This window comes from Callorhinchus milii, unplaced genomic scaffold (assembly GCF_018977255.1).
Source record: "Callorhinchus milii isolate IMCB2004 unplaced genomic scaffold, IMCB_Cmil_1.0 Scaffold7, whole genome shotgun sequence".
Lineage (NCBI taxonomy): Eukaryota > Metazoa > Chordata > Chondrichthyes > Chimaeriformes > Callorhinchidae > Callorhinchus > Callorhinchus milii.
The window spans coordinates 8,551,696-8,570,464 of record NW_024704748.1 but is presented as its reverse complement, the minus strand read 5'-3'; the positions used below and the strand labels follow the sequence as shown (position 1 = coordinate 8,570,464).

Sequence of the window (18,769 nt, the reverse complement as noted above, 5' to 3'; positions counted from 1 at the left end):
TTATTAAAGTGTTCCAACCAAGCTGGACAAGCAGCGCGAAAGCTTGCCAGATAGCATTATCAATGGCAAACTATGAGGTTTTAGCTGGTTAGACTCCAGCAGTTACCCCCAGTGCACACTCTGGGTTCCCAAGCCTTGGCTCTTGCCAAACTGCGCCTAATACTTTACGGAATTAGGTAAGTAGAATGCGTTCCTCCAGGGATAGAGTGCACATTCCATTCCAATAAGTATCTCTGGAATTTCCATGTGTAGATGAGATGCATAGAATTCTCAGATTGTTTGGGATATTCTTAAGTATGATGATGGGTTTCCCCAGGTGTCAGACAAAGTTGATTGGCGGATCACTTTCCCGGAGTAATAATCCCTTCAAAAAAATAAATAATTTGGTCATTCAATCCATGACTGTTTGTGGGACACTGCTGTGTGCAACTGACTGCTGCGTTTCGTCCAAAAAGCACAGTCAATCCACTTTGCAACGCATTCTGTGAAGGCACTACATCAAATGCTAGGATTATTAATCTGCACTGTCAATAGGAGTTGCAATGTCTCGGGTCCCCTTGTTCTTACCCTCTCTGAGTGAAACCCAGGAGAAAAAAAAACAAGAACAAACCAAATGGAAATAACAATTACGCTGAAAACAGCCACGTGAAATGGACACATTCCAAGTACCATCAGACGTGGCCCCATTATCACCTCATACCTCTGTGTCAGCATTATACAGAAATTGAAATGCTAAGGTCACATCACTGCATTCCACCAAACATCAGCATTGCCAACTACATGCAAGCCACCATTCCAAGCAATACAGTTAAATAATAATTATTGGGGGTAGGGGGAGGAGGGCAAATTATCATTTATGCACACAAAGGGAAGTGGGTCACCTAATCCCCCTGTTTAAATGAACAAATCCGCCTTTCATTGCTTCATCCCCACTTTTTGAAATCCCTCCCCTCCTCCACCCCAAATTACACTTTTTTTAAAGCGCCTTTCGAGTCAGGACAGTCCAAACGTGCTGGAGTGTCAGGGATTTGCACTTGAACTGGGGTTTGGGATCAGGAGATGTGGAGGGAAGGGAGGGTGGGGTTAGGAGTGTGACAGAATGCACGGTCGAAGAGGAGGATTTTGAGACAGGCAATGGAGGGGGCGAGGCAATAGTAGGATGGTCAAGACAGGGGACAAGGAGCAGACTGGAGCATACTGAGCAGAAGGAGCGGACAGGCCAGTATGGAGTTAGCAGGTCACAGAGGTAGGGAGGAGCAAGCTGTGGAGGGCTTTGAAGCTACAGACAAGGATTTTGAACTATCCTCTGGGGGAATGGGAAGCCAGGCGAGGGTGGGGATGATAGGGTCACGGAGCTGGGTGCAGGAGAGGACGTGAGCTGCAGAATTCTGAATAATCCGCAGCTTGTGGAAGAAAGAATTGGAAAGACTGACAAGCAGGGAGATAGCATAACCAAATTATTTTTCATTCAATTCCCTTGCTCACAATCATCCCAACCCTTTCCCATCAGCTTCCACTGTAGAATCTAAAACAAGCCTTTCCCAGTCAATCCTATTGTATCTGAATGATATCAAGCATCTATTAATCCCATTGCACAGAATCCCCAATGCACCAGCTCCTGCAACCTCCAATAAATAACTATATTGAACTAAGAAATAGATTTCTTCTAGTCTTGTCTCTAACCAGCAATATTTGCAACACAGAAAACACAAGGACAAAGAGCGACGGAGGTCAGATAGTTAAGTGCACAGATAGTTCACATTCTAACATTCAGAATCAGGTGACATCTCCATGCAACCCACTTCTCTTCAAGTGCTTTAATCATCATTAAAAATTAAGAGCCCTCTTAGCAGAACGTACTGGGATCATTTTCACACCACCCAGCAGTGACGCCTGATTCCTAATACACAGGATAGCTGCTGCTGGATAGCCAGCGGGGAGAGGAGAGTGAGAAAAACAGCCTAAATGGGAATCTGCCAAGCCACTGAGAGATCAGCTTCTGACTGATCTCTGCTCTACACAGAGCTCGCATTCTTTGAACAGGGGCCCTAATATTTTTTTTGCGTCTGCATTTGGTACAGCGCCTTTCACGTCTCAAAAGATTTACTGTGAAATGGAGTGACTATGCATTTGTAGACCAAAGAGGCAGCTGAATTGCCCACAGCAAAGTCCCACAAATATCCATGAAGTGAATCATCAATTTTATTTGGGAAATTGACGGCCAGGACATCAGGACAGAGAAACTCTTTTCTCTTTGCGGACTCCTGAACAGGCAGGTGAGACTTTGGTTTAAGGTCTCATCTGAAGGACGGCCCTTCTGACAATGCAGCACACCCCTCCACACCCCAGCAATTGAATATCAAAGTTTTATCCACAAAATAGATAGACCTTGAAAGAGCCAAGGGAGGGAGGGAGACAAGGGGACTGTAGAATGGAATTCCAAAGGGTTGGGGGCAGAAAGGCTGAAGGTCCAACCGCTGACGGTGGGGCGGGTTGAGCAGGGGACGTGGAGCAGGCCAGAGCCCACTGAGCAGAGGGAGCGGACAGGTCGATATGGACACAATGACCTCAGGCCAGTGACTCAACCAGGTTAAAGTCCACCTCCTGTCGATATATCACTTGAGATTTAGCCAGTCTGCTGACACAGTGAAAGCCATGTGAATGAGCTTCCAAGCACTACAGCACATTTCATAACCCAATAAAAGTGCAAACGAAACCTAGGGAGATGACAGGACAGTGAAACAGGAGTCGATCGTAATCCTGGTAATTAATTATGTGACCAGTCAAAAATAGTTATTGTACGAGAAACGAGACAGCATGTCGCCAGGCTGGCAATGACTGTTTGTGAAACTGGCACCAGCCTTGAGCTGCCGTAAGGGGAGAGTAGGTTTGGTTGGCAGCCCCAATGGTATTTGAATGGACAACTCAAGAGATGACACATCAAGGATGCATTTGCTGGCGATTATTGTCTCATACCTCTTCCCTGTGTTACTGTATTACTTTAATTCACAAAGGAAACAGGCGGTAAAAAATAGAACCTGAATCACTGATCAGTTTATGAGATCTACTCCTACTTCCTTCACCCTCTCCACCTCCAACCAGCCTAACTAAAGGTGAAGGTTAGCTCAATTGGTAGCACTCTCGTCTCCGAGCAGGGAGAAACCTTCGGCAAATATCATTACTCCATACGCCTCTGCTTACCCAGCAATAAATAGGAGCCTGGTTGGTAATCGATTGGCGGATCGCTTTCCAGGATAATATTCCTCAAAAAATTGTCACTTAATTCATGACTGTTTGTGGGACACTGCTGTGTGCAATTGGCTGCCGGGTTTCCCCCACAAAATACAGTCAATTCACTTTACAGCATATCCTGTGAAGCGCTTTGAGACATCTCAATGACATGATAAGGTGCTATATCAAATGCTACTATTATTATAACTTGCACTGTGGCTCCTCAGAAATCCCCATCCAAATAATTCCACAATTCATAAGCTCCAACTTATCCAAATCTCTCCTGCCCACATCCTCACCCATAAAACCAGCATCTCAATCCTCTCCAAGTTCTACCATCTCCCTGAGTCCCAGCGGATCGATTTCAAGGACCCCCCGCGCCTGTAAATCCCTTTACACCCCATCACCTCTCCATCTCTTTGATCCTCTCCTTTCCTGTTGCTCACGCCCTCCCCTCAGTTAAATGAAGCTTATTGTATATCCTCTGCCTCCTTCGCACCACCATCAGTTGTTAAGGCCTGAATATTACACTCCTAACCTGTGTAACTCCCTCTACCCCTCTGTCTGCTCCCCTCTCTATCTGTCTTGAAATCCCACCCAAACACTGTCTATGGTTAATTCCACCCTTCTACTCACTTGCTCACCTGTCCAACCCCAAACTTATATCGCACTCTAAGATGATACCCAACACGACCAGTGCTATATAAACGCAAGTTGAGTTGTTGTTTTCAGGTGTCAGTCTTGCTTAGTTGGACTCATTCTCACCTCCAAGTCATAAGGTTTTGGGTTCAAACCTCATGTCAGGACTTTGAGCTCACAGACCAGATGACATTGCAGTTCAGCACTTGGGGTGCATTGCATCATTAAAGGTGTCTTCCTTTGGACAGGGCATTAAACTGAGGCCCTTCTGTCTGTTCAGGGGAATGTTAAAGATCTAGGTTTTTGTCATTTTGTTACTGTTGAATATTCCTGCAACTGTGCGTACTGGCTAATGCAATTGACAACCTCTTCAAACAGAAACAAAAGCTGAGTAGGAGAATGGGGCCATCTTCACACCACTCATCTCAAAGTCCTCATATTCCTCAGACTGGTTTCTTTCAAACACATTCATTGCAACTTCAATAATCGATGATTATTATTATTATTATTATTATTAAAACTAGTGAGCATAATAATAATCCTTCAATTTGATACAGTTTCAGATGGGGTTGTCGAGTTGTCTCCAAGTGCTTCACTGGATTCACTGTACGACTAATTTCTTGCATTTGGTATAGTGCCTCTCATATCGGGAGGAAGTCTCAAAGCGTTTCACAGGATAATACAGTACTGTGAAGTGGCGTAACTGAATTTGTAAGTGAATGAGGCAGCCAATTTGGACAGCAATATCCCAAAGCCATGAAATAAGCTAAATATAACCAATATTATTTGGGGGATTGTTGTCCAGGATACCGATCAGTTAAAAAGTGCGTTCCCGAACACTCAGAAGAGCCAGTTGGCTCATTGAGTTGCAATCGGGTCAATGCTGGCTGTATCCCAAGTGGTTGATACCACTGGGACTGGAGTCAGTTACAAACCAAGCTCATTCTTTCAGAAAGGGCTCAGGACACGAAAGCTCATGTCAGCAACAGCTCATCTTCCTGAGTTAGCAACAGACAGCTAGAGCTTATTTGCGAAGCATTCTCTTAAAAGGGCACAATACCAAATAATTCAACAAAAATAAGCAGTTCTTAGTTTTATTCATGAGGGCCCTACCAAATCCACTGCCTTAAAAGGTCAGTATTCAAAGCTTAATCTCTGCTGTGTGTAAACAGTGGGGCAGTGTTAAGACAGGTTCTCAATAAGACAGGCTCCACAGTATCAAATAATAATAATCCTTTCATTTATTATAGCGCCTTTCATGTCATCAAGATGTCTCAAATCACTTCACAGGGTAGACTGTGAAGTGGATTGACTGTATGTTGTGAGAGAAACGCAGCAGCCAGTTGCACGCAGCAATGCCCCACAAACAGCCATGAAGCAAGTGACCAACCTTCTGACTCAGAGGAAAGAATGCTACCACTGCGCAAGGCTGACACATTGCGGCCAGTTGTGTAGGGGTTGACCCTTAATCTTGAAAATCTCAAAGCACTTCACAGGACTTTCTGTAAAGTTTGCACCAATTTTGCACAGCAGGCTCAGAGAGTCTACTCTGTGAGGAAATGAAATTACATGAACACCAGTGGTTTTGGTGCGACAAAGCCAAGGTGGAAAGCTTTAAAGTTTCACTCACTGGCTACAAGTTAGGATCATTTTTAAATGGGACAATGGCTGGTGGTGGAGACAGAGAGCTCATGGCTTTCAGAAGGGAAAAGAGTTCAAACCTGAACAAAGCGGACAAGGATCATCATTGCAGCTAAATCAATAAATAATAATCCTTGCATTTGATACACTGCCTTATCACATCGTTGAGATGTCTCAAAGAGCTTCACAGGATATAATATAAATGGATTATGGATTAATTTGTGGGCGAAACGCAGCAGCCAATTGTGCACAGTAGTGTCCCACAACAGTCGTGGATTTAGTGACCACATTTTTTTTTGAGGGATAAAGTGATCCACCAATAATCCAACAACCAAGTTTGATAATCATTGCATTTGATATAGCGCCTTATCACGTCTTTGAGACATCTCAATGCGCTTCATAGAATATACTGTAAAATTGAGTAAGGAAATTTGCCTAAGGTTTCGCCCCACCCAGGAATTGAACCCAGATCCTCTCGCTTGCGAGGCGCGTGCGCTAACCACTACCGTACATGACTCCATTGGCTGTGATGTCTAACACAATGGACAAAACTTTGAAGTTTCCACACTTGTTGCATTTCATAATGAGAGTTTTTTCAAGCTATCACTGGAGATGTAGAACCAACCTGACCTGACAATGAACATGCCCTGCTTAACTCTCAACTTGTGCCTTGGTCAACAATGTAAGACACCAATTTGGATCAAGAATATCATTGGTATAGACACTGGTGAGGTACAGAGCACATTGTGCATCAAAACACTGTAGTCTTTAGTGCTTTTCAGTTGGGAGGAAGGGAACATTTGCAAATGCGTTGCATCTAGTTACTGAATATTATATCCTAAGTCCACTATATCACATGTCAGGTGTAGGATAAAGCTTGTCCTTCTCTTTCCCTAATCCCAGTATGAAATGCGTATCCCTTATTGCCCAATGTGACATTGTGGCGTAAACCTGTGAGGAACTGAGGGGAAAGGGAGGTTATTATAATAATCGTTGCATTTGACATTGCGCCTTATGTCACTGAAATGTCTCAAAGCGCTTCACAGAATATACTGTGTATTTTGTAGGCAAAACACGGAAGCCAGTTGGCCACAGCAATATCCCACAGATCGCCATGGAGTGTGTGATCAATCTTATTTGGGGGGATCGTTGGCCAGGACACCAGGAGAGAGAAATTTCCTTCTCTTTTCCAATGGTGCCAAGGGATCTTTAACATCCAGCTGAGCAGGCAAACGGGACCTGGATTTAACGTCTCATCCGAAGGACAGGTTTTCCTATATTCCTACAATTGTGCCAAGGAATCCAATAACACAATAATGATGTTATTAGATCTTGGCTAATCTTTAAATCCTAATGACTCACCTTTTCACTATAACAATTTCTCTACTGTCCAGGTATTTCTCTCTTAAACATCCCTATTGATTCAGTCTCTACCTTTCTGGCAAAGAGCATTCCACACCCTTCAGAACTGTGTGTGTGAAGAAATGCTTCCTGACATCAGTTCTAATTGAAGCTAAGATCATGTGAATGTTTGATAAAATATTTCAAAGGGAAAGAACATAAAAGGGCATGAAGAAGGAGCAGGGAATTGGGAGTAGTGTAGATAACACCAGTGAGCAGACTCATACTGGTCTCCCTCCGTACTGAACTCCAATTCAGGGTCAGCACCTACAGACCTGGCCTTGTTAGATCCTGTGGAGAGGTACCTATTCAGAACCAGGCTAGCAAAAATCTTTCACCAATGAAACACAGTTGTATATCCTGTGAAGCACTTTGATACGGCCTCCTGATACAAAAACAATCCATTTAGTATAACGCCTCATCACACCATTGAGATGTCTCAAAGCGCTTCACAGTAGATGCTCTAAAGTGTCGTGACTGTGTATTTTTTGGGAGAAGCACGGCAGCCAGTTCGAGCACAGCAATATCCCACAAACAGTCATGAAGTGAGTGATGCAAATTTTTATTTGCGGGGATTGTTGGCCAGGGTGCCGTACAGGAGGGAGAAACTCCCTCCTCTTTTCAAATAGTGCCATGGAATTTTTAACATCCACCTGAACAGGCAGATGGGAGCTCGGTTTAATGTCTCAACTGAAGGACAGCACTGCACTAGAGTATCAGTTTAGACGATGTGATTCCAAGTCCCGACGTGTTGCTCAAACCCATAACCTTCTGACTCAGAGGCTAGAGTGCTACCACTGAGCCAGGCTGACACACTAAAGTGGGGAATAAATGGGTTGCAAACCTAATTTTAACTCCAAATAAGTTGGAGCTTGTGGGGAATATGGAAAACACATTGATACATGGGGCTGTGTAAAATTCCACAATGAAATGGATGGTTGGAGGGGAGCATATCAAAATGGTTGGAGGGGAGCAGATCTGAAATCAGAGCTGGGGAACTGACCTGTATCCAGATCACAAACGTGAGCGGAGCTCACACATCTAATATTTCATGTGGCTATGATGCCCTGACCTCTGGAAATCTATCCCTCAACAACAACAATTTGCTTTAGTATAGCATCCCAGAGTGCTTAAATCCCTCCGCCATGCCCCCTCCATCGTCAGATCACATCTCAAGATCTTTGTCTTGAACCGTGGTTACGATCACCACCCCCCGACTCAGCATCAGGCTCCGTCACAGTTATGCGCTCCTAGATGCTGCTCCAAGAAAAGGACGCTCTATGAAAGCAAGTTGTTGTTGTACAAAAGAAAAGATTTCCACCACACACATACCCCACCCTGTCAAGACACCCCACTTACTCTGGAGATAGTCAGAGGCATGTTGAAATCCTTTCCTCCTTGCAGTCTGAAGCCCCACGGAGCAGGACCGGTCAGAGACACGGAGTATGTAGACATCTCGCTCTCTTACATCAGATGCCAACACCACTAAGAAAGAAAAGGGCTGAGGAGAAGGAGAAAGGAAGAGGAAATGAAACAGGTTAATGAAGATAATAATAATAATCCTTGCATTTGATATAGTGCCTTATCACATCATCAAGTTGTCTCAAAGCACTTCACAAGATATACTGTAAAGTGACTGCATATTTTGTAGGTGAAACTCAGCAGCCGGTTTTGCACAGCAGCGTCCAACAAACAGTCAGTGAGCAACTAATCTTATTTGGGGGATTGTTGGCCAGGACATCAGGAGAGAAAAACTCCATTCTCTTTTCGAAGAGTGCCATGGAACAGACACAGACGGGACCTGGGTTTAACTTCTCATTTAAAGTATGAAGATGATTTTTTGTTAAAAAAAATGAAAACATCTTAATTTAATGTCTTAAGTGCATTATAGAATCAAGTGGGACTAAGAATAGCAACAAGGAATCATGCAGGTGCAGATATCACAGCACGAATAGGGTCCATATAAGGTGTGTAACAGAACGCCGCCTAAATGCCAAGCCTGTGTGAGTCACACCACAAATATAGGCACATCAATTTTTATTTCAGAACCCCTTTAAAACATTTTTTTAATTTCATTTTTTTAAAAAAAGGCATTCAAATAATGCATGTTGAAAATGATACGCATCTGAATTCAGTGCAATTAGATTTTTAGATTTCAACAGATCTGTTGATTTGATGATTTCAGCCTCCAAAATGAGAAACAAACAAACACACACATAATTCTGTAAAATGAAGATTAACTGGTTAGTAATCAGCTAAGCATTAATATTTTTATAAAATCTAATAAAAAAACAGACTGGTTAAATAATGCCAATGCACGGGGTGTGCAAAAAGTCATAATATCTACCTTATTAGCTTAAAAAATATTACATTTCCTTGAGACTTATTAGACATTGTAATGGTATCATGACTTTTTGGTCACCCTGTATAAACCCACATATAAAAAAAAGTTATAAGGTACAACAAGGCAAGTTGCTAACTTTTTCTTCTCTGCTCAAAGTGCAATTCCTTTTTTGAGATAAGTTGTGAATTCAAGAAGGATTATAATACACCAAGCATTTCAGACCATTTAAAAGGACTGACCCAAGAAAAGTGTTCATGCTGTTTCCCCCGACACACACACCCTCCTGGCAAAAAAAATAATGTACCAAAAAAAATGAAATACAGAACATGAAAACTGCAAAACCATCAAAGTTTATGTTAACAAAACAGTCAATCCACTTTACAATATATTCTGCGAAGCGCTTTGAGACGGCTCGACAATGTGGTGAGACGCTATGTCAAATACAGGGATTATTATTATTTTAAGAATTTCACCCACAAAATAGACAGTCAATCCGTTTTACAGTATATCCTGTGAAGCACTTTGAAACTTCTCAATGACATGATAAGGCTCTGTATCAAATGCAAGGATTATTATAATTGTTATTATTTTAACAATTAAAATGTGATCAGTTGATTTACTTTCATAGACAGCATCTCACTAATAAAGTTTCAAAAGACTAATCCTTTGCTCCTTGTGAAAATACAGCATGCAGTATTTCAAAATAGGTTGCAAAACCCAGCAGTGAGATAAGGGGTTAAACAAGATTGCAACATATCTGCTTTTCCTCTTTTATTGCATCTTCCAAATCCCTCTAAGAACTGTGTTTGTGGGTTTATAACCCGTTAAAGAAAGTTATTAACCCCCTTTAAAACAACCCAAATCTCTCACTCACTTTGCATTAAGTCCTCTCTGTCACTCTCACAGACCCACATACACACACACACACACATATACACACAGTGTCTGTCTGTCTGTCTGTCTGTGTCTGTCTGTTTGCAAAATCCTGCCACATTTCTGCACACAGAACACACTCTGACCGTCTGCGTAGCTTCATTTTTGTTCAGCAAAAAGAAAATGACGAAGCGAGAGGTGGAAATCAAATGAAAGTTTGCAGCACTGGGTGTGTACCTGATGGCTGCTTCTCCTCTGCGCGTTAGAGCGAAGCTGATCATTTAGACTAAGCGCATTTAACAGCTCCCAACCCCTGGGCTGACGTCAGCTGATGGGCATTGACAGCCGGATCTTTAAAGTGGTAAAAAAAAACAGGACCATGTTAAACAGGGAGGTTTGTAAAGTCAGATCATAATGTGACAGTGCCAAAAATCACACTCCAAATCCTCTCCCCTCTCTCCTCTTCCTTCCACAGCCCCCCCCCCTCCCCCTCCCCTGCCCCCTCCAAACCTGGCAGATATAATAACATCTTTACATTTATAATATCTTTCTAATATCCTTTATATATATATAAAAATATCCTTTATCACATATATATTTGATATAGCACCTTATCACATCTTTCAGACATCTCAAAGTGCTTCACAGAATATACTGTAAAGTGAAGTCACTGTATGTTATGTGATAGCAAGGATCCACTTCAACCATGTAGATATCATAAGCACGCTCGCTTCTGCGTCAGAAGGTTGTGGTTTCAAGCCCCACGTTAGGACTTTGAGCTCACAGTCCAGGCTGACACTCCAGTGCGGTGCTGGGGTATGTTGCATTGTCAGAGGTGCCGTCCTTCGGATTGGACGTTAAACCAAGACCTCATCTGCCTGTTCAGGTGGATGTTAAAGATCTTATGGTGTATTCGAAAATAGAAGGGAGTTTTTCCTGGTGTCCTGGGCAACATTCCCCCAGATACAAAATTAGTCACTTCATGACTCTTTGTGACATTGTTGTGCGCAAATTGGCTGTTGTGTTTCGCCTACAAAATACACAGTCACTACACTTTACAGGAAAGGACTGTAAAGCGCTTAGAGATATTTTGAGATGTGATTAAGTGCAAGGATTATTATTATAAATACTGTATGTTACGACACAGGGGCATACTAGCACGGGTCAGTTTCACTAGTGTTTATTGGGGTTGGGGAGGTCACTGTTGGGAAATGGAACGGGTTGGGTCAAGGGGACTTGGGTCATGGTTAACTCGGAAAGTCAACCAATCACATAATGAGCTGGTTATTAATCATGTGCTCTCTCCTCTCCCCTCCCCCACTGGCTCGCTCCGACTGCATTGATCTCCCAACCAGTTTCACTCCTAAGAAGGCAGAAATAACCTGACAAAGTGATCAATCACTAACCACATGACCGGGTGCTGATCCCATGCATCTGGGAGGAAGACCTTAGAAGAGCTGAGGTTAACAATGTGGGAAGCAAACTTCCATTTCAGTTTTCGTTCTATCCTGCTAGGGATGCCCCACCAACTGAGGGCTTGTCAATGCTCGTCTCAAGACCTTTGGTATTCTTCCAACCTCCACCCCCCTTCACCCTCTACCCCCTGCCCCCTCACTCTCCACCCCACCCCCCTCACACTCCACCCCTCTCTGATCCCAACCCTCAGCTCGAGTGCAAACCCCTCACTGTACAGCGCCTTGGGTCATCCTCCTGATGTGACAAGTGGTTTATAAATGCAATTTGTTGTTCAACGCTTCACAGGATATACAATACAATATACACTGTAAAGTGGATTGACTGTGTATTTCATGGGTGAAACGCAGCTGCCAATTGCCATAGCAGTGTTCCACAAACATTCATGGATTGAGTGATCAAATTATTTTTTATTTTGAAGTGAATCTTACCCCCGGAAAGCATTCCGCCAATCGACTAACAATCAGGTTCCTACTTACCGTTAGGCAAACAGAGGTGTGTGGAGTAAGGAAACTTGCCTAAGGTTTTGCCCCACCCGAGAATCGAACCGGGTCCTCTTGCTTGCTAGGTGAGCTAACTATTATGCCACGGGACTCCATTGGTCAGCGGGAGCCCCACCAGCGTTTGAAGACTTGTTCTCCTTTGTACTGTATGAGAGAACATCCTGTTCCATTTCCTTGGCCCTTCATCAACCAACACAAATGGCATTTTTATTTTGGATCCACTGCCTCACTGGATATCAATAAATGTTTCCCCCAGTGTTTCTGTCCATCTTTCTGTCCTTCAGGATCTGCTAAAATATTCCCTGAGCAGGATGGGATTATGTGACCTATCACAAACTGGCACCAAAGAGCAGGGCGGATAAAAAAGATGAAGTGTTGCGATAGCTATAGGAGAGTGATCTCATTCAGACCCCGGCCTGCCAAAGAATAAGTTACCTTTACAGACTATCCGCAGTCCAATATGTGCACACTTTCACGTCTGGCCAGGACTCCAAACACGACAACTGTTTAACTTCTTCCAAATTCTGAGACAGATATTTGCTTAAAGATGGTTGCAGATTCGTGGAAAGTTTTCAGCTGTTGGAATCTCAGTTCTTGGCTTCATCTGTGTGCCAGTCTGGCTGAGTGGTAGCACTCTCGCCTCTGAGTCAGAAACTTGTGGGTTAAGCCCAACACCGGGACTTGGAATCACATAGTCTGAAATGACAGTACAATGCTGGGGTGCTTGTATTGCTATAGACGTTAAACCAAGGTCACATCTGCCTGTTCAAGTGGATGTTAACGATCCCAATGGCAGTATTCGAAAAGAGAAAGGAGTTTCTCTCTCCTGGTGTCCTGGCCAAAAATACTCCAAATCAAATTGATCACTCAGTCCATGGCTGTTTGTGGACTTTGCTGCGCACAAACTAGCTGCCGCATTTCGGCCACAAAATACACAGTCACTCCACTTTACAGTGTATTCTTGAGATGTCTCAACAACATGAAATGATACTATATCAATTGCATTATTATCCCCACCTCTTGTTCTTAATTTGGCAGGAGAGCCACACTATGAACAATGGTGGGCAAATCTAACAATATCTGTGATAATCAACCAGCTGATGTGAAGTTCTCCAACTGCCAGAGCCTTTTCTTCCATGCAGATCAAGCTGGTATGTACTGGTCATATGTCCTATTGCTTCAGCATTCACTCCAACTCATTGGTTTATTGTGGAGTCCTGTAGTGTAGTGTGCTTGCCTCACAAGCGACAGGACCCGGGTTCGGTTCTCATGCTGGGCGAAACCTTAGGCAAGTTTCCTTCCTCCACACTCCTCTGTTTATCTAGCAATATGTAGGAACCTGGTTGTTAGTTGATTGGTGGATCACTTTCCAGGGTAATAATCCCTCCAAAATGATCTTTAGAATATGTAATCACTCAATCCACTACTGTAGGACATTGCTGTGCACAATTGGCTACTGCGATTTGCCTATAGCGGAGTCCTGTAGCTCAGTGGTTAGAGCACTCGCTTTGCAAGCGAGAGACCTGAGTTCAATTCCAGGCAGGGCGAAACCTTGGGCAAGTTTCCTTACTCCACACGCCTAATAATAATCCCTCCAAAACAAAAAACAATAATAAATTGGTCATTTTCAATCTACGACTGTTTGTGGGACATTGCTGTGCACAATTGGCTGCCGCATTTGCCCACAAAATACAGTCAATTCACTTTACAGTGTGTTCTGTGAAGCGCTTTGGGATGTCCTCCCGACGTGAAAAGCGCTATATCAAATGCAAAGATTATTATTATTATTATTATTATAAAATACATAGTCAACCACTTTACAATATATTCTGTGAAACACTTTGAGACATCTCAACGACTTGATAAGGCGGTATATCAAATGCAAGGATCATTATTATTATTATTGTAACAGTATTCCTTGCATATGATATAGCGCTTTACAGGACTTACTGTAAAGTGTAGTGACTGGTATTGAGATCACTGATATCGAGAGGCGAAAGAAATAAGTTTGATTTACAGCCCTGGTTAATTTATTTCTGTAACTGAAACTGGCTGGTGCCTGAAGGTAATTTAGTTTCTGCTCAAACACTTTATTGATTAGGCTGAGCTGCAAAAGCCATTGAAAGCTGGGACCCGGGATCTGTTACTGTGAAGCGCTCTGAGACGCCGTCTGGCATGGAGGGCGCTATATAAATCCAAGTTGTTGTTGCTGTGGTTGAAAGCTGTCAGACTATATCTCTCAAACACATAAAAGAATTCACTGAGAAATTGTACACTATCATTTTGACCCTTTCCCATCCACAGGGGATGTTTCTTTACGGCCCTCAATGTAAAGTGTAGTGACTGTTTCTCCCAGCGACCGGGTTGGGAGATGAGACGTCTCAAAATACCTCATAGAATATACTGTAAAGTGAAGTGACTGTGTATTTTGTTGGCGAAACACGGCAGAAAATTTGCACACAGCAACGTCCCGCAAATTGCCATGAAACGAATGATCAATTTTATCTGGGAGGTTGTTGGCCAGGACACCGGGAGAAACTCCCTTCTCTTTTCAAATAGTGCCACGGGATCTTTAACGTCCCCCTGAACAGGCAGAAGGGACCTCGATTTAACATCTCACCTGAAGGATGGTGCCTCTGACAATACGGCACTCCACCAGCACTGCACTGGAGTGTCAACCTAGACTGTGAGGTCAAAGTCCTGACATGTGGCTTGAACCCACAACCCTCTGAATCTGAGATGAGAGGGATTCCAAATAAGCTAGGCTGACACATAGTACCAGATATACAAAGTGGTGTGATCTATTATTGAAAAATATTTGGAGCATCGACCAATATATCAGTGCCTTGAGCAATGGCAAGAATCAAATTTACCCTTTGCTCCCAATTCCCAAGTAAAGCGATGATGTCTATTCAACACTAGAGGGCAACATTACAAAACCATTTGCATTTGAATCTCGTTTTTAATGTCCTATCCAGAGGACACAAAAATGCAGAGCTCCATCTAGCAAAAAGTCCCGATGTGAACCTACCTTCTGGAACCTACAACTGTCTGACTCCCAGGTGGGAATGCTTCCAACTGAGTCAGGCTGACACACGGATCATTGAGCGACTCACAGAACAGAGTATTCCTGCTTTAATAAAACCTCCCATTTGTTCAAAGAAAAAGAATGTCAGAACAGATTTATTCTCACTAAAAAACTTTATTGGCAAAATACAATTACCCCACAAGCCAATTACAACTTCATATAGTTTAATAGGAGCATTACTGAGCATAAGATCACAAAAAGACTATAAACAAGATGAACAACTCTATAATGAATAAATTAGATCAGCAATATTGGTGCTTTTTTTATTTCCAATTAGAAGTAAACATGAACCATTGTAGTTGACCTTTACAATGATGTAGTTTATGGTCTGAACTTTTCTCCACTGTAATCCTGATAGACATCCTCACACATTAGTTCGGATAAAGAAAGCTCTGTGGTCTGTCCGATCTCACCCCCCAAAACAGCAGCAAGCTGCTTTTTAAATCACTTCTGACCTCAACCACCCTTCCTGTTCCAGACGTCAATTACACTCTGGATAAAAACAAAATTCCTGGTGTCTGCCCTGAAATTGCCCCTTTGCAATTCTAAATCTGCATCCACTTGTTCTACTCAGAGTCCTGTAGGGAAGTGGTTAGCGCTCTCGCCTTGCCAGAGAGACCTGGGTTTGATTCCTAGGTGGGGCGAAACCTTCCTTGCTCCACATGCCCCTAAGTAGTAGGAACCCATATGGCATGAAGGACACCATGTAAATGCAAGTTGTTGATGTTTTTGTTAGTCAATCGACTGATCATTTTCTTGGGGTAATAATCACTGCAAAAAAAAAAAAATGGTTACTCAATCCACGACTGGGGTCCCCAAGCCTTGGCTTTGCCAACCTGTGCCTAATTCACTCTCGAATTAAGTAAATATGATGTATCCCTCAATGAAGAGAGTGGGCATTCCATTCCAGATCCATGGAAATTTCCATGTGCAGATGGCGTACATGGAATTCTCTGTCTGTTATGGATACTCTTTAGCTCAGTGATGGGTTTCTGCACACATCAGACACCCAGTTGACCAAAAAGCAAACTGATAACCGTTGATGGCCAATTTGGTGGGATTCTCAGATCAGCCTTATATGTTACTGGCTTCATCATCGGCAATCATGCCTTTAGCTTTTCTGCCACCTCTCTTTGGAACTCCATCCCAAAGTCTCTTCGTTTCACCCCCTCTTTTACCTCCTTAAGGCCTGTCCCAAGCCTTCCTCTTCGACCGTGCCTTCAGCCACCCTCCTACCCCCACCCACCCACTCCCCCTGATTCCAACCCCCAGCTTGGGTGCAAGCCCTTGTCCTGCGCCTTGGGACGTCCTCCCGACATGAAAGGTGCTGCATAAATGTGATTTGTTGTTGTTGTTGTTGTTCAATGTGCTCCTTTGCTCAAAGGCAATCCACATTGATCTGATCCGAGTAATTCGCTAAGTTATACCGAGTAATTTTAACTGGTCGCAATTAGTACCAAAGTTCACAATAACCTTTTCCACTTGGAGAAACTACGACGTGTGATTCATTTGCCATTTTTTAATAGCTGTGTTCAATAAAACGTGATTTTCATCTCCTCTTGATCCACATTCCCTTGATGCTGTGAAAACATCTGTCATTTCCAATTGAAATGTTACCCAATTTACGTGTAGTGAGTTGTGTGGCCTTTAACCCTTTTTTTGAGCACATATGGTACTTTCTCTTATCCGCTTAATCCAGATTTGCTAGACATGCACATGCAGAATGTAGCTCTTTGATTGCCAAGAGTGCAATGTGAATGTATTATGTGTGTTATATCTGTAAGTCAAAGATCTGTCACACTACTCAAGAAGTGAAGGGAGTTTCTCTCCAGGACAACAACCCTACAGATTTAATCCTGTACCTGGCTGGAGGACTTTAATGTGTCAATAGCTACTAGTGGCACAGCCGAGTTTTGCAACTGGGGGGTCAATGGGTGATTAATGGTGCCACCTTCCCATTGCTTTCCACGCTGCCGCGTACCAGGAGTTAAATTACTCGCCTCACAAGCAAGAAGACCTGGGTTTGATTCTCAGGTGGGCAAAACCTTAGGTAACAAGTTTCCTTACTCCACGCGCCTCTGTTAACTGAACAGTAAGTAGGAACCCGGTTGTTAGTCGATCGCTTTCTGATAGTAATAATCCTTCCAAAACAAAATGTGGTCACTCAATCCATGACTGGTTGTGGGACACTGCTGTGCACAATTGGCTGCCGCGTTTCGCCCACAAAATTCACAGTCAATTCACTTTACCATATATTCTGTGAAGCTCTCTGAGATGTCTCGAAGATGTGATAAGGCTCTTTATCAAATGCAAGGGTTATTATTATTATTATTAACAACCTCCCGCTCCACCTCTCTTACCGTCACTCTTCCTGCTGCCTCCCTTGAAATTCTACAAGGGATTGGGCAGCACAGAGAGTGATGGGAGGAGAGATGGAGCAGGGGGTAAAGACACTTAAACGCCCCCCCTATTACCGGGGTGGTCCATAAAAAACAATCCCAACATTAGACAGTAGTTGATGTCCAGAGGAATAAAGTATTAAAATAGGGAAGTGATGCTAAATTGATATAAAATCTTGTTTAAGCCACATATTGAGGGCTGGGTAATGTTCTGGTTGCCACTCCATCACATGAAGGATATTATAGAATTACGCAGAATACAGCACAGATTTACAAGGATGTTACCAGGGATGAGTGGTTACAACTATTAAGAAAGATTAGACAGACTTTAAGCCTTTCTCTCTAGAGCTGGGATGGCTGAGAGAGAACCTGATCAAGGTGTTTAAGATTATGAAAGGATTTGATAAGGTAGACAGACATTGGAGGGCTTTTCCACTTGTTGGTGAGTCCATAACCAGGTCACAACAACTTGTATTTATATAGGGCCCTTCACACAAGGTAGTGTCTCGGAGCGCTTAAACTTAACCCCTAACATTAACCCTAACTGACCAAAAAAACAAGGTTACCATTTCCAGATGTTTCATGAATGAATTACACCATATATATTTTTAGAAACTACAACAACGCCCCAGATAAAATTGGTCATTTGCTTCATAGCTGTTTGTGGGACACTGATGTGCACAAATTGGCTGCTGGTTCACCCACAAAATACACAAATACAAAATACACCATACAGTAAAATCAAGTGTTTTAAGAAATCTCGACGAGGTGATAAAATGCCGAACCTAATGTAAGGATCATTATATATACTCAGAGGGTTAGAGTCAGATTTTTAAAAAAATATATACATAAGCTGTTCTAATGACAAAGCTGAGCTCTTGCTGTCTGACCCTATGTATTAATCTGGATTTAGCTGTTGATCCTTGTCCAATCTTGAGTCTTAGTGCTGTTCATCCACCTTCCCCTTTTCCTCAGGTACCACAGCCAATAGTATATTTGTGTCACTAAGCCTCAATCAAACTGTTCCTTGATGCTATTTTGGGGATGTTTACACAAATGTTTTTATTATTATTAAGCTGTTTGATCAGATATGGGACATCCCTTTATAATAATAATAATATCGGGGATGTTTCTCAAATAAGATCTCTGTCTAAATTGCAACTGTGTTTTAATAATA

At 42.8% G+C, this 18,769-nt stretch overlaps 1 protein-coding gene across 3 annotated transcripts in view; it reads right to left on the bottom strand.

Annotated features, from left to right (window-relative positions):
* LOC103182341 (LIM domain-binding protein 3) overlaps positions 1-10,431 on the bottom strand; it is a 56,639-nt gene extending 46,208 nt beyond the window's left edge. For all 3 annotated transcript variants that reach the window (XM_042336913.1, XM_042336914.1, XM_007899321.2), the window contains exons 1-2: positions 10,367-10,431; positions 8,272-8,413 (exon numbers count right to left, since the gene is read on the bottom strand). In XM_042336913.1, the coding sequence (XP_042192847.1) occupies positions 8,272-8,367 (96 nt within the window). In that variant the 5' untranslated portion in view covers positions 8,368-8,413; positions 10,367-10,431. The remainder of the gene's footprint in view (positions 1-8,271; positions 8,414-10,366) is intronic.
* Positions 10,432-18,769: the final 8,338 nt, after the last annotated feature.